The 15,446-nt window shown below is 47.1% G+C and overlaps 1 protein-coding gene across 2 annotated transcripts in view; it reads left to right on the forward strand.

Annotated features, from left to right (window-relative positions):
* The window catches only part of LOC142580017 (uncharacterized), a 111,933-nt gene that overhangs the window by 47,171 nt on the left and 49,316 nt on the right, over positions 1-15,446 (forward strand). For both annotated transcript variants that reach the window (XM_075690738.1, XM_075690739.1), the window contains exons 3-4: positions 2,772-2,973; positions 6,126-6,229. In XM_075690738.1, the coding sequence (XP_075546853.1) occupies positions 2,772-2,973; positions 6,126-6,229 (306 nt within the window). The remainder of the gene's footprint in view (positions 1-2,771; positions 2,974-6,125; positions 6,230-15,446) is intronic.

Below are 15,446 nucleotides of genomic sequence, written 5' to 3' on the forward strand. Positions count from 1 at the left end.
CGACCATCCACGCCGAACATGTCTGTCAGAGTACATTTTGGCTATGTCAACAGTAAAAATCGCCGCCGCATTGCTGTTTACGTCTGAATTTTAAAAGCCAAGATGCGCTTTCACTCCACCCGCCGTGGTTGCTCAGTGGCTATGGTGTTGGGCTGCTGAGCACGAGGTCGCGGGATCGAATCCCGGCCACGGCGGCCGCATTTCGATGGGGGCGAAATGCGAAAACACCCGTGTGCTTAGATTTAGGCGCACGTTAAAGAACCCCAGGTGGTCAAAATTTCCGGAGTCCTCCACTACGGCGTGCCTCATAATCAGAAAATGGTTTTGGCACGTAAAACCCCAAATATTATTATATTTCACTCCACCGCATCTACTGCCGCATCTCTAGCAGAGCAAAAGTGTTGTTACCATCGACAGGTACATCGTGGAGTGCTAGAACATTGATTTTGCTGTACGATATCCATATTGAATAAGAAATTCAGAAATAGACAACGGTGACCGGGGACACTGTTAGGGTTGTTACTGCTCAATTCGACAGTTGTCTCTCGCTCTTTACACATTTGAGCGCGCATATAATTCGCGTTTTCAATGCAAAATAGCTGCATAAACACTCGTGGATGAGTCTTCATTCTGACAGCTTACTGGCTTCTCACGGCAGCACTGTACCAGATTAATGAGACCCGAGCGAGACAGCTTTTCACGCAACTTTCTGGAACAACCCAAAACTTCTTTTCTCCTTCGCATAAGCTTGTGCAATATTTCTGAGAATTCAACTAATGTGTCAGTGTAACCGCACATGTAAGTGCACAGGCCTGTGTGCCACATCTTACCAAATAAAACAAAACGGATACGCATCCATTCCAGCAGATGGTATGGTTTTGATCAGCGGCAGATGTTGAGGAGGCCGGTAGAACGTTGGTGGTTCCGCGTCGTGACGGCACAATTATAACAATTGGTCAGGTCGACTTTAATTCCGGTGTCTGTGCTATCAGCATTGTCGGCTTCAGAGAAGCACGATTAAATACCGCGCAAGAGAAAAGTACAGTGTACACCACCAATGCGAAACTGACATACAATTTTAAAGGGCCGCGACGAAAAGCGCTTCTGTTGCGACTTCAGAACTCTTGGCCGTCAGAACCGAATGTTTCTGTTGCGACTTCAGAATTGCTGTTGTAACGTCACAGTCGCTGTCACGATAGAAAGCTGTTGTTCCGACTTCAGAACTCTTGTCCTCGCGACAGAAAGTTTCTGTTGCCACTTCAGAATTCCCGGTCTTCGCGACAGAATGCTTCTGTTGCGACACCAGAATTTCTGTCGTAACGTCAGAAATGCCTGTCGCAACTACAAAAACGTCAGGAACTTCTTTAGTACAGCAGAAATTTCTGTAGTTGGGACAGGAATTCCTGTTTTCTTTTTCAACTGGGCACTACCGAAGCTTGTCGCATCGCATAATTTCAGTGCACTTCTGTTGTCATCATAGGACACATGTTGCGAGGATAGGTTTCTGTCGTACAACAGAAGTTTGTCGCATTACTTGAGGAAGACTTCTGTTATGACAATTGGGGGCCTGTTGCAACGATAGGTTTCTGTCGTACAACAACATTTTTCTGTAGTAGAACAGAAGTTGGTCGCAGTACTTCAGGAAGACTTCTGTTGTGACAGTTGGCGTCTGTTGCCACAATATGTTTCTGTAGTATTTCAACAGCTCTCTGTAGCACTACAAAAGTTTGTCGGGTTACTTCAGGAACATTTATGTTGGGACAACAGGGTGCCTGTTCTGATGACCAATTTTTCTGCAGTACTACAAAAATCTGTTTAGAGCTTCAGCTTTCTGTTGTAACAACAGACATACGACCGAGTGTACTTCTGTAGTCACAACAAGAAATGTCTGTTGTACAACAGAAAAGTGTGTCGCTCCATGAGGAATCTGTAGTTACTACAGAAAGATCCTGTGGTACAACGCAGATTTCTGTAGTACTGAAGGCAACCTCTGTTGTCTTATTCAACTGGGTATGTTGTTCACGTTCCTAATGTCCACCATCACAGTAGGAATACTGGCCTGCTCTACGTGAACCTAACGTATAGCTCATCCCGCCAAGTTCCCACTGGCAACTTTCCCCTCAGCCTTCTGTTTGGAGCAGAACCAACGCGCCTTTTAACACACTTCATCCAACCCTCTCCAGTCGCTGAGCCAGTTAGCTTGGTTGCGAATAAAGGTGTGGGTGACCTTGTTCTCCTCTGCCTTGCGCATCGGCGCACTTGTTCTTCGAGAAAACGCGCTTGTGGCGCAGTGGGGTCCTCTCTCGCTCAGAGTCGGGCAATGCAACACATATGAGAAAGCCTCGCCCAGTCTCGCCTCGCTTTCCTTCCACTAACGTCGTCCACGCTTTCTCCTACAAGTTGTACTATTCGCCAACATTCTAGAAGATGCCAGGTCGGCGCTTTCGCTGCCAGACGTCAATGCCACAGTGCTCAAAACATTGAAAGAGAAACGGCTTTGCTCATAGTTGGAATGGAGACTAATAGCTCCATGAATTACAGAATATCCGCCATTTGGTTGTTACTCTTTACTATGTCGATAATTTAGAACCGCATTTTCATTTATCGGTGTAACCGTAACGTAAGCATACTGTTTTGAGCTTTCTCGTAGAATCAGGTGGATATTTCTCGTGAAACGTAGTCGTAAATAAGTGCGCCAGTAGATACTCTTTCTGAGATGTTGCATACTGGCGAAAGGGGGGCGGTACTCCAAAAATGAATCTGAAATGCAGGCGGACGGTTCCGTCGCCGTGACCCGAAGCGAGCTCTTCTTCCTAATGCAACGCTATGCGGCGGGCTTCCAGAGACATGGTATACAGCCTGGAGACAGAGTCTGCGTGCACCTCGGAAACAGTGTGGATAACTTTGCGGCCATGTGGGGATGCGTCTTCGCCGGTGCAAGTGTCATGCTTGCGAAAACATCCCTCACCGCACGTGAGTTGCCCGTCTGTGACTGAGGTTTCCAGTTCTGTTGACCCCAGCATAATTAACACTTTCAACATGTTAAAAAAAGCACAGTAAAATGTACGAAGCAAGTATAAAAATTTAGAAACATCCTACTGTTCCAATTATTTTGGCAGATCTTGTCGCAGCTATAGTCCACATAATTACTGTTGCACTACACTACACTACAATTAGGGCTCTCTACATAATTTACGCATGGTTTAGGTGGTATAGAGACCCTTGCCTCCTTATGAGTAAGCACCACAGCTCGGAAGATTGTATTTCATCTCAGACAAGGATGCAGAATATATAAACTTCGTAGGTGCAATCACCAAGAACGTTGATTATTCGATCCTGCACATCTCATTTCCCGATGAGAAGGCAAATTCTGAAACAAACGTTGTCTGAGTTCTTTAAATATTGTGTCCTGTTGACGAGCATGTTTTCACACGCTTCTGGACGCACCTAGAAAGCCAGAAAGTAGTTGCCACTTCCTGCCGACATGAAAGACAATCATGTATATTTACTCATGCTTGGTAGGTAGCCGCCCGGTAAGTTCTTGTGAACAAACACTGTTCATTTCAAAGGATACGAAATTCGCGATTTTACATCAACAAAATTAGATCAACTTTTTTCTCTTTCGTGGCGCTTCTGAGTTCCTTGGTAACGTTGGTGCAGAGGCCTGGAGGTGACCAAGTTGATCAGCGGGAAGGATTAGGGCAGTAACAATGCGACGTAGAAAAAAATTACGCAGATCCCATGTACTGCGGGAATCAAACTTAAACGATGAGTTTACCAGTTAGCTGCATATTCCATCGACCCTGCGGTGAGGCGCCTCATCCGGCTCTTTGAGTCTCTCGATGACTTCCAGCAGGTGCTCATTATGTAATGCGAACATCCTGAGGGTCCGAAAAGATATCGGCTTGCCTAGCTGCTCAGTGTTTGCGATCACTGCCTTCCTCTAACTGATCAAGTAAACCTCTGAGCAATAAAATATCTGAGTGGACATATTTCTCAGCGAATCTGTGGACTTCCTTTGTTAGCATCAGGAGGCAGTTGGCGCGCACGGAGTGGGAAACTTGCCTTTCAGTCGCGGGTCGTGCGGAGGCAACCACTATTCTGTGTTCCACAGGCGACAGACTCAGATTTTGGTCGGCGCAGGTAGCACGCGACAATCACAGGCAATGGTCGGGGGACGGAGCTCAAATGAAGACAATGACTCGACCCCCCGGCAACGCGAACATGAACAACACCTAGGAAATTTAGTTGGTAGCCGCCACCAGACCCGCCTGCGTAGGAGGATGGATGGATGGATGTGGATGGATGGATGGATGGATGGATGGATGGATGGATGGATGGATGGATGGATGGATGGATGGATGGATGGATGGATGGATGGATGGATTGATGGATGGATGGATGGACGGATGGATGGATGGATGGATGGGTGGATGGATGGATAGATGGATGAACGAATGGACGGACGGGCGGATGTGCGGACGGACGGACGGACAGATTTTAAGTGCCTGAAATTCGCAAAGAGCGCTTCGCATTAAAAAATAACACAGTCAGCTCAAGGAGCTGCCTCTGAACGAACGGCGAAAGCAAACACGAAATCAGTACTGCCGGCGAGGCGCACTGGTCTTGGAGCTTCCCTGCATTGCATGACGCACTGTCCGTCATGCAATGGCAGGCCAGCTCGAAACTCTCTCACTCGCACGCACGTGGTGTCGGGTACAAGGAAAGAGTGAAGGAAGATTTTGTGCTGGAACACAAACGCACACACCTACGCACGCGGCCACCACACACGTCCAAGCTCGCCACTGGCAGAAATTATTAGCGTGCGTGCGAAAATCTTTATTGTTCATGCGATAGTTTTAAGCAGTCGGCGTCGGTCTAGTCGCTTGAAACGAACACTGGTGCTGGTTGTTTGCTGTAACACCACGCCCTCCCAACAACAGCTCAAGTTACGGTGGCATCCTCGAGAAAAAGACGTGTGTGAATCACAGCTACCACTTGGAATCTTCGTATAATTCTCACGTTTGTGTGAAAGCAGCACAAAGGGAAATATTTGCTGACGGTTAGTTATGTACCGCACAACAGTTCACTGATGCCAGCGTTTCCAGGGCACAGCAAGTACACATTTGGCCAACGCACTGTGATGCGGCCATCAAAGAGCAACCTTGGCCAACCGACTGGTCATACGTTGAACCGCAAATACATTGGAGGCTTTAGCGCAGTATAATTGGACTGTACTCGCCCTGCAGGGCCCGTAAAGGCAATGGCGTCTTGGAATTGGTTACCCTCAAGGGTTTGGTGGACATTACAATGTCGGGCGTATCACCATTTGTATTATAGTGAAGCTGCGTGTGGCTAAGCTTCCGTGCATTTTCCGTGTCCGTCAACAAATCTGTGTCAGCAAAAATTCTCATCAGCAGCAATGGCTCGCGCCACTGCTTGCGAGGTCATCGTCGTGTTGTACCGCAGATGGCTCGTTGGCGCCCCATGCCACAGTTTCCCACATTCTTTTTGGCTTACTGGCAGTCGATGCAGGGATTTCGGCCTCGAATTCTCTGCCTCAGTATATCGCAAAATGAGAACACGAATGTACATAACCAACGCGTAATACGAATGAAGGTGGATGCATAAAAATATATGTGTCCGTACCTCTCGTCAACGTCACCACCGATCATGACAATAAATGTGTTCGTACCTTTCTTCAAAATTTTGTTTCACCTCTTTGTCGTGTCCTACATAGCTTCGGTAGTCATCCACCTTGAAATATTGGAATAGCTCCTGATTTTTTGTGCTCTCCGTCCGGGATGCCTCGGCCACGTACACGCAGGAAGCCTTAAAGTTTAGCCCCGAAATGTGTTGTCACAGGACCTGGCTGAGGCACCTGGCTTGCATCTCCAGCTACATCAGCAAGACACTAATGTATAGCTATGAGCAAGAAGGTCAAACTTGAAATCATTCAGAACAGCAAAGACCAAGAAGATTACGGCTTACTGTAACAAGCGTGAAAGATGGGCAAGGTGGTTTATGTTCATTGAGAAATACATTGTGTTTAATCTGTTCTTCTGTGTTCAAGTGGCACTGCATTTCACAAAGAATTATAATTTCTGTTTCTTATTCGCGTCAAGGGGAACTGCACTACCAACTGACAGACAGCGACAGCACTCATATTCTCACGGAAGACGCTTTTGCTGAAAAAGTACTGAAGGTGGCATCTTCACCAAAGCTCAAGGTAAGGGAAGGGAACAATCTCTCGTGGTGACCATGTTAAGGAGTGTACCTAATTTTATGCTTTCTTCTTTTCTATATGAACTAACCAATCCCTAGATAAATGTAGGCATCAGTTTCTGCAAGGCGCTAGAATATTTCATCTGCATCTGCTACAAGTCTAAGCAAGGACAGTTATTAGAGTATTCTAGGGACATCACGCCTTGTTTCGCCACGGGAATTGTGATTAGAAGGGTACACGCTTTGCCGCATCCTTGTGAAGCGCCAGAATATCCCAGCTAATGCCCGCAACTCTCGGTAATGTTTAAACGTACATTTTACTGCGAGATCAATTATATGGAAACTCTCACCTTTTTTCCGTCACCAGCGTCGTCGCCGTGATGTTCCGTATTAAGTCCAAGCACAATAACCCCGTCACCGCGCGCCGCATGCTGTATGTGCTAGTGAACGCATGTCAGGGGAGCGGACAATTGCGGCTTAGTAGAGACTTTTGGCTCAGCGGGTTTACGTTTCGCTCCGCTCGCGGTTTCCACCGTGGCGCCAGCGGAGCGGCGCGCGAAAAGAGTTTTAGCCTGGCGGATCACTCACCCGCTCGAGCGGAGCGCTTTGCTGCCGCACCTAGTGGTCAGAAAAGGAGAGTCTGCGAAATGAATTTGAATTACGCTTGTTTTTATAATGCAAGAGATGTTGAATAAAGATATGTTACATGTTCTCAGTGCATTATTTGTTGAAAGTGGTGTTTGCGATGTAATAGTGACGACGTTGTATTACCAAATATGTTAGGTACTGCGACTGCGCGATCAAGCCGAAACCATCGAGCAAGCCCCTTCACGGTCCATTTTCACAAAAATCGCCGCGGCTTCCTGCTGTGCACGATGCCGATACTGCAGGACCCGCCACTCCTGTCACGACTGTCACGACTGTCACGACAGTTCCTCCACTTCGTGGAATTATGCGCTGTTCGTAGTTAATCGCCCGGGCATAGTCGGAGAGATCTTGCAGGATCTGTCCTTTCTCAGCATATTGCTCCTCCGTGCCAGACCTTAATAAAGGTAAAAATCGTGCACGTCACGTTAACAAGTGCAGAAGCACGCACAGCATTTTGGCTGTATCAGAAAGCAAAATACTCACGTTTTAAGGTGCTTGGCGTCCTGTTGTCGCCAGTGCCCTATTCGGAGATCCACACGATCTGTCACGCCGCGCAGCGCGAGCTCGCGTCCCACTGCTTGCTTGACCGTCGCGATAAATGAAATCTATTTAAGATCATCGCCAAATAAGGGGGGGGGGGGGGGTGCGCCTGTCGCAGCGACTTCACGCAGCAGAGTGAGGTCTTGCTGGGCCGTATAACACCTTCGGGCCTTTTTTGCTCCCAGACGGGTCAGCGCCGCAGTCGTCGTCGTTGATGCAGAACTACCGGTGTTCATGTTCGCGGCCGCCATCTTGCATTTCACATACACGTCCGCGCGCGCTGACGCACGCTCGTGCGCTGCGTATACCCTCCGCTGGGGAGTGCTTTCCAGCGCGTGTAAACGCTGCTCCGTAAAACCGCTGGCCGCATCAGCGTTGTGCGCATGCGCAGTCGCGTCTCCGCTCATCCACTCCGCTCCGCTGGCCGTAAACCCGCTGGGCTAAAACTCTCTAATATGTCGCGCGCTAGGGAGGGAAGCGGAGCAAACGCGCCGTCTTCTGTTGCGCGAAACGCCGTCGGGATTTTGAGGGAGGGGCCGAACGATCGCAGCTCAATCGGGCCTGTGACAGGTAGGAAAGCGGGGAGGCTGCGCGGGATTGAGGAGGGCCGGCTTCTACTCGGCCAGCAACTGCGTACTTGCGCGGCCGCGCGGTGGCGCGTGTCCTATCTTGAAAGGGGTCTGCAGACGGCTCACACCTTTGTGCGTGCTGTGCCTTCGCGGCCCAGTTTTCGTTCAAGCGACAGACAGCACGAAAATCACGTCACTCGCTGCTACGCTGAGTCACACCGGCGTAGACTGCGAGTGTCCACTATCATCGAATGTGAGGAGTAGATTTTAATGGAGAGAAAGGAGGAGAGGTCGGCCTGGAGAGCGTGTCTCTAGCCTGCTACTCCTCACTGGGGAATGGGGAAGTGGGAAATACAGGGAAAGGTAGGTGGCGGATGATTATGATATGGTACAATGAGATACTATATACACGTTGGCCAATATGCGGATGCGCACTGGAGACGCAATACACTAAGAGTAATCTTGTCCATACAAAAAGTAATCTTGCCACAAAAAGTTTTTGCGCAAACACATTTCGCGCTGACTACACGTCTCACAGCTTCTAGAGGCGATCGTCTAAACCAGTCTCACTTAAAAAGTTCAAAAGTGCTTTTATGACACGTTGGGCACAGTCAACACTCCTCCACGCGCCCAAAACCTTTTCTTCTGAAAAGGGGCGGGAGTCCAAGCTGTCAACTGTAGATTTGAGTTTTCTGCGTTCGGCCGCATATTGAGGGCACACGCAAAGTACGTGAGCTATTGTCTCGAGAGTGTGACAGACGCTACATTCAGGGTCCCGTGTTTGTCCAGTCTTATGAAGGTATCGATTGGTGTATGCCACACCCAGCCGTAATCGATGAATGAGCGTTTCCTGGCTTCTCCGCAACCGAAGTGGATGCCGGAATTGTAATCCAGCGTCAAGTCTATGGAGGCGCTCTTGTCGATGTTCGGGGTTGTCCCAATGTTGCGCCGTAGAAGTTTTAAGGGAGGTATGGAGCAAGGCGTTAATCTCATACCGGGAAAAATGAATTTGTATAATAGTTCCGTCAGTGTGTGCCTGTTTTGCTTCTGCGTCAGCCTGTTCGTTTCCAGCTATTCCACAATGGCCAGGAATCCACTGCAGCACGATGGTATGTCCGGAATGAGACGCCTCAGCAAGCAGATACATGATGTCATAAACCAGGGGACTATATGCGGTTCTGTCACTCATATAATTGCTGATGAGTTGCAGTGCTGGTTTTGAGTCGTAGAACACTGTCCACTTCTCGAGACTTTGTTGCAGTATGCAGCGAACTGCTTCTCGAACTCCGGTCAACTCAGCTGCTGTAGAGGACGTCCTGTGTCCTATCTTGAACCCTTGGGCGACCCCATTCCTGGCACAGTGTAGGCCGCCGCGGAAGAGGTCTGTGTCACAGAACCATCTGTAAAAATATGTTCGTAATATCCATACATGTAAGTAATGTATGATAGCGCGAAATGCTTGAGGCCAGCAAGCGGCATCTTCGACTTGCCGAATGTGATGCGTGCATGTTTCCTTGCGGGCGCTGACACCTTGCTTGTTAATTCAGTCAGTACGCGACTGTTTCAAAGTTTACATGGCCGATAACACTACTATCCTTACTTCGTATAGCTGTCTACTAATTTTCTATCGCAATCCATGCTTCGCCTTTCGGGTAAAACGTAAACTTCTTCTACGTTTTAAGTCTACTCCCGTTCCTGCTTTTGACTAAACTGGAAAGCAGTGATGATTCTTGGAGTTTATCGGCACAAGGGCCGTGGCCATAGAGCGCCAGTAGAAAGCAGTTGTAGATATCACTGTGAAGCGCTTGCTTCAGAAGCGTTGCTACTTTACCGTATACTCGAGTCATGAAAGCACGTTAGCCTTGGAGATTCAGATAAAAGTATCTGGTGGCCGAGGATCCGAAATATGCCTTAAAATGGTCAGACTAAGAAATCTGCTAAGTAGTATGCGACAGGAGCAACGTAAAGCGAAGAAGCTATAAAAATAGATCAGCATAGCTGGTCGTACCCAAGAGTTGTGAAACGATAACGCCGTGAAGGCGAGGCTTAGGTTACGTTAAGGGTAGTATCTCATCAGCTGTTTTTTGAAGTACACATGGGTGCTTGAAAGTACGATAACTTATTACGGACAGTAGCGCACCAATATGAATACATGGAAACCATTCCTGTAAATGTTTATGAATGTTTTAGGATGTCTTCTTATACATCCTAGTATTTATTGATTGATATCTTCATTCTTCCAGTATAAATGTACTATGCACTTTAATACTGCATGTGCAAGATAGCTTGACTGGTACCTCTTTTTTTAAAGGTGGTTTATTCAGGTGCTAATAAATTGTACTGCTGAATACAGCGTCGCACGTTCTACTTCACATGAGGCACCTGCATTGTAATATGTACTAGACGCGCAATATTGAAACACACTCGTATACTGCCTTCGGCTGTGCATTTACGAACTCTCGTCCCCCCCCCACAGGCCCCCAGCGTCACTAATCGTAAATAATTATTAGATGTATTTATATACTCAACATTGATTCAGACACTAGAGGTCCTGGGGCAGTATAACGAGAAGCTATTCCAAACGTGTCTATTCCAATTCTGCAATCAGCCCTCCGCGAATGGTCAAAACCAATTTTGGACCACTCCACGTTCGCTCTCTGTGACGTGACCTCACAGAGACCGCGATAGCTCCTCATTTCATATGCCGTGTACACACTGATTATGCATGATTGGACCGAACAAAAGAAAAATAATTATTTATGATTCGACGCCTTTTCGCCATTAGCCGTCGACTATTGGTCAAACGTTGTAGGGCTGCACGCACTTCACCTGCCTGTCGCGCGACGTCATAAAAACGCGAAATCTCACGGCGTCAGAGCGATGTGTACGCGTTAAAGATGCGGTAATAGGCGGAACAAAACTGAATTTTTTTGCGCATTGTGGTGCCCTGCCCCGTTCCGAAAGGAATCAATGATGGCCGCCGCCGATGGCTCAGTCACTGGCTACTCGCACCTGCCGGAGAGCATGGGTTTATTTGCTTGGAATAAAACTTTTTCCGTGGCCATGTAACATTTTCAAACACTTTCGGAATGTTTACGACCTCGTTCTGCCAATTATTTTTGCTGAGGATCTGTTTTAACAGCATTCTTAACCTCCCGTTGCATGCCGCTGGGATTTTCGACCAGCCACCGCAAGCTATGTAAGGGAAAGCGGACCAATCGCACACGCCGTCGCCACCCTCTTCATGCGATTATCGATTTTCAGTGCTCTGGCACGGCCCCACCGAAACCCTCTCCACTTGACCCTGCTCCTCGCCTCTTGTCAACCAATTAGACAAGACAAGCCGCTCAGTGCAGGCAATGCTATTCGTTTTTAAAGCAAACAAGAGTGACCTTCTATAAATGAGGAGAGCACTTGCATAGCCTCTTCAGACAACCCTACGGGTCACCACCCGATGCTTTTTTTGGTGGTTACGCAAATTTGACGTCAGGAGAGTGGAATAACACATATTGGAATAGTTTTACGTTATAGGGCCCCTAGATCGCAAGAATAAAGGCGGGATCTTGTCGGCCTGACTAAGGCTTTGTGACCCGTACATTGTTCAACGGTCAGTTAGCGCAGCATAAAATATAGCATACATACATATCACTAGCATATATTATGCATGTATGGCATAGATTATAAAGATACGTGCATTAAATGCCTGTATCATTATGCAACTTTCTAAGTAGGAGCAGTTTAGGTTGAACAGAGTAATGTGTTAAAGGCGCTGAATGTTGGGCTAGTTGGTTTTTGACACGAGAACCATCTTGAAATACAGTGCAACGGGACGGCACCACGGAAGCGAATACAAACACCAGGCGCAAACTAACGACTGATTTTACTGAAGCAAGACCTACAGGTATGCATATCCACAATGCGCGCAGACGCACCTTTACAAGGACAAGATGGAATTCCTCGAACAGGAAGTGATTAAACCAGGCGGGCAAGGATATACAAGTAGAATGCAGAAATGAAATTCCTTTCGTGCCTGGTTTAATCACTTCCTGTTCGACAGACTGCATTTTTTACTTGTAACGGTGCCTGTGCTCAGCATGTGGATTTATGGCGGTCACTGGTAGAGTCGACTGTTTCATCCCATCAAGATGAAACAACATTCCTCGCTGTTCTTGACACGCCCACCGTTGCACACCAACAACGCGATGACTCTGAGTCCTACCCCACATCGGATTGAACTACTCCAAGCATGTCACAACGAGGTAATTTCTGGCCGCTTAAGCTACACACGCACACTGAACAGAGTACGACAAAGGTACTACTGGCCAAGACTTACAGTGGTCGTGAAACATCATGTACGGACTTGCCTCGATTGCCAAAGGCGCAAGTAGCCCCCAATAAAACCACCGGGCCTGACACAACCCGTTCGGTTCCCACAAACACCATTTGACCAGATCGGAATGGATCATTTGGGCACCCATCCTGTGTTTACTGGAGGAAACCGCTGGCTTATTGTTGCGACTGATTGTCTGACTCGCTACGCCGAAACAAAGACTCTTCCGGCCGTGAGGCACAGCAGCAGAGGCGGCGCGAATTTTCATAGAGAATGTGTTGAGACATGGCGCAGCGAACATCGTAATCACAGACAGAGGAACCGCATTCACGGCAGCGCATTCGGATAATGTCCTTATGCTCAGTGGAACGACTCACTGCAAGACAGCAGGCTACCATCCACAAACCAAAGGACTAACCGATTGCCCAACCAACACTCTTGAAGACATGCTTTCCATATATGTGGACGTGGAAAACCAAAATTGGGACGAGATCTTGCCTTATATAACTTTTGCGTACAACACTGCCAAGCACGAAACAACACGGATGGCTCCGTTCAGATTGTTAATGGATGAGAAGTACGGACAATGCTGAATGCAATGCTCCCGTACGAAGGCGATGGCGCTGACACGGATGCAAATGCGTTTACGCAACGCGTTGAAAAAGCTAGACAGCTTGCACGTGTGCGGTTCTTTCAAGAGCAGGACTACGACGCAGGCCGCTACAACACTCGCCATAGACCAGCAACCTACGAAGTAAAACTCTTGCTTGGGCTAGTTGGTTCATGCTTGAATGAGTAAAGGCAATGCGCAAAAGACCAGGACTGAAGAAGGATGCAAAAACACAGGACCGGCGCCAATCACAACTAAGTTTATTTCCGCAACAAGCCTGCCTTATGTAGGTCAAGCAAGCCTAATCACACACGAAACGTTAGAAGTAAAATACAGCAATCCATCGACCACTCAGGAATCATATCTGGCACAAAAGATCAAATGAGCAAACAAGAACCACACGTGGAGCAGCACGGGAAGCCATTGATCGAGCACAGTCTTTACCAAGCCAATGGGGAGAAAAAACGAGACATTAAAAAGTACCGTCTACGCTTCACTATCAAACTATCCAAAACATAACACCGTTCAAACGCCCAAGGCCCAGTCAATGATAAAACCTTCACGACTATGGGAATAATGACCAAGGATTAATACGGAAAAAACATGAAGAAAGGGCGTCTAAGTACAGCGTCTGCGTCAAATCTGAAATCTCTAATGGTCACTTACCTGAAAAAATTGATAAAACGTGTGACCGCGCGAAAAATAACCATGTGACAAACAATGAAATGGACAGCACAGTTGAACGATAAAGGGTATAAGAACAGCGTCTGCGTCATAAAAAGGCGACAAAACCTGTAAGAGCCACAAGAAAATCGTCAATAAAATAAATACTAGATAAATAAAAGGAAGATAGACAGAAAAAACTAAATGAAATCACTCTAACATGAGGCCTAAATGAAACTTTCTAAAAAGTAGTCTCCTTGTCACTAAGCACAATGGACGGCCTGCTAACGCATTTGTTTCCCTCTTTCTTGATGAAATAGGCTTCCACAATCTCCCGCTCGAACCTGTCTTTTCCAAACTTCAAAATTTTGTCGAACTTAGGACGGCAATTAGTGCAGTCTCTGCAATGCTCTGCAAGGAAGTTCCCTACATTTTTGCGCACATTACGACAATGTTCCATTGCACGCTCATTGAAACATGGACCTTTTTGTCGGATATAACTGCGACTACAGCTTAGAGGGATTTGGTACACGACACGCGTCCTGCATTCAGTAAACTTCTTCTGATGCTGAATTGAACAAGCCGGGCGTTTCTCTCGGTTCATGGCACAAAGCTTAGACAACTTGCAAGGCGCCGAGAAGACAACCTGAACATCATACCTGCTCGCCACTTTCTTCATGTTGTGCGATACCTTATGAACGTACGGAATTACCGCAACAGAACTGCGTGAAACTCGCTCCCTGATAAGAGGCGGGTGCTTGAGTTTTTGGAGCATCGTTACGCAGACAGCTGAAATTAGACATGGCCGGAAGCCTGCCTGTTGTAGTCGTTGCACTTAAGCGCTAAAGCTACTTGACACCAAATGGACACTGCACTTAGTTAAAGCAGTTTGCAGAGAATTGGTAGCAATTGCCCACTTTACAATCCTTCGAATGGGCGCTCTCAAAGGGTTGCAGGCCTTTCAAAGAACTCGCATTGTACATCTAACAGATGCCTTCTATTGGAAACACTAGCCTGATATCCAAAAACTGGAGTTGACCACTATTCAGACCTTCCTTGGTAAACCAACGTCTCTTAGCGGCGGTCAGGGACAAGATCCAATAAACTGGTGAAATCGGTTTCCAGAATGCTGCAGGCGTAAGCGCTGACAATTTCATTTCCTTATTAGAGTTCTACCTGAACTCAACCGCCATTTTGTATGAAGGAAAATTTTATGTGCAAAAGGAAGGGATATGCATCGGCTCTTCTGTATGTCCTGCCCTTTGCGATATCTTTCTTTCTGTTGTAGTAGCTGAGGTCAGTAATAATATTCGTGAACCTCATGTAGTGTCCATATACAGATATGTTGATGATTTCTTGGTCATTTTGAAGGATGTCCCTCAGTACGAATTAGATTAGACTGTTGAGAGAACCATGACTGTCTTCTCGAACCACAGCCAGGGTCTCAGGAAAATGCCGCATCTCTTCATGTCTACAACAAAGCCTACAAAGGGAGCTTGAACAGACTTCGTCTGTTGCGTCGGCCTAGCGAAGATTAGAAGAAGTCATCTCTAAGCTCTACTACTAAAACGAGCTGCTTTCTTGGTGTTCTCATCTCCTATCTTCCTTGCACCGTGACAATATATGCCTGTGGCTTCAATAAAATCAGTCCTTAGTTTGCGCTTGTGCTTTTCTTCCTTTCTATGGTGCTGTTCCGTTGAGCTGTATTTCAAGATGTATTTCATGAGTGCAAAATGTGTAACAAAAACATTGATAAACATATACAAGCACCATATGAAATTGACTTAACAAAAATATATATGAATAAAGGAAACAAGAAACTAATTGGTACAGTCTCCGTCAGAAAGGGAAAACGAATATG

Source organism: Dermacentor variabilis, chromosome 4 (genome assembly GCF_050947875.1).
Source record: "Dermacentor variabilis isolate Ectoservices chromosome 4, ASM5094787v1, whole genome shotgun sequence".
Taxonomy (NCBI): domain Eukaryota; kingdom Metazoa; phylum Arthropoda; class Arachnida; order Ixodida; family Ixodidae; genus Dermacentor; species Dermacentor variabilis.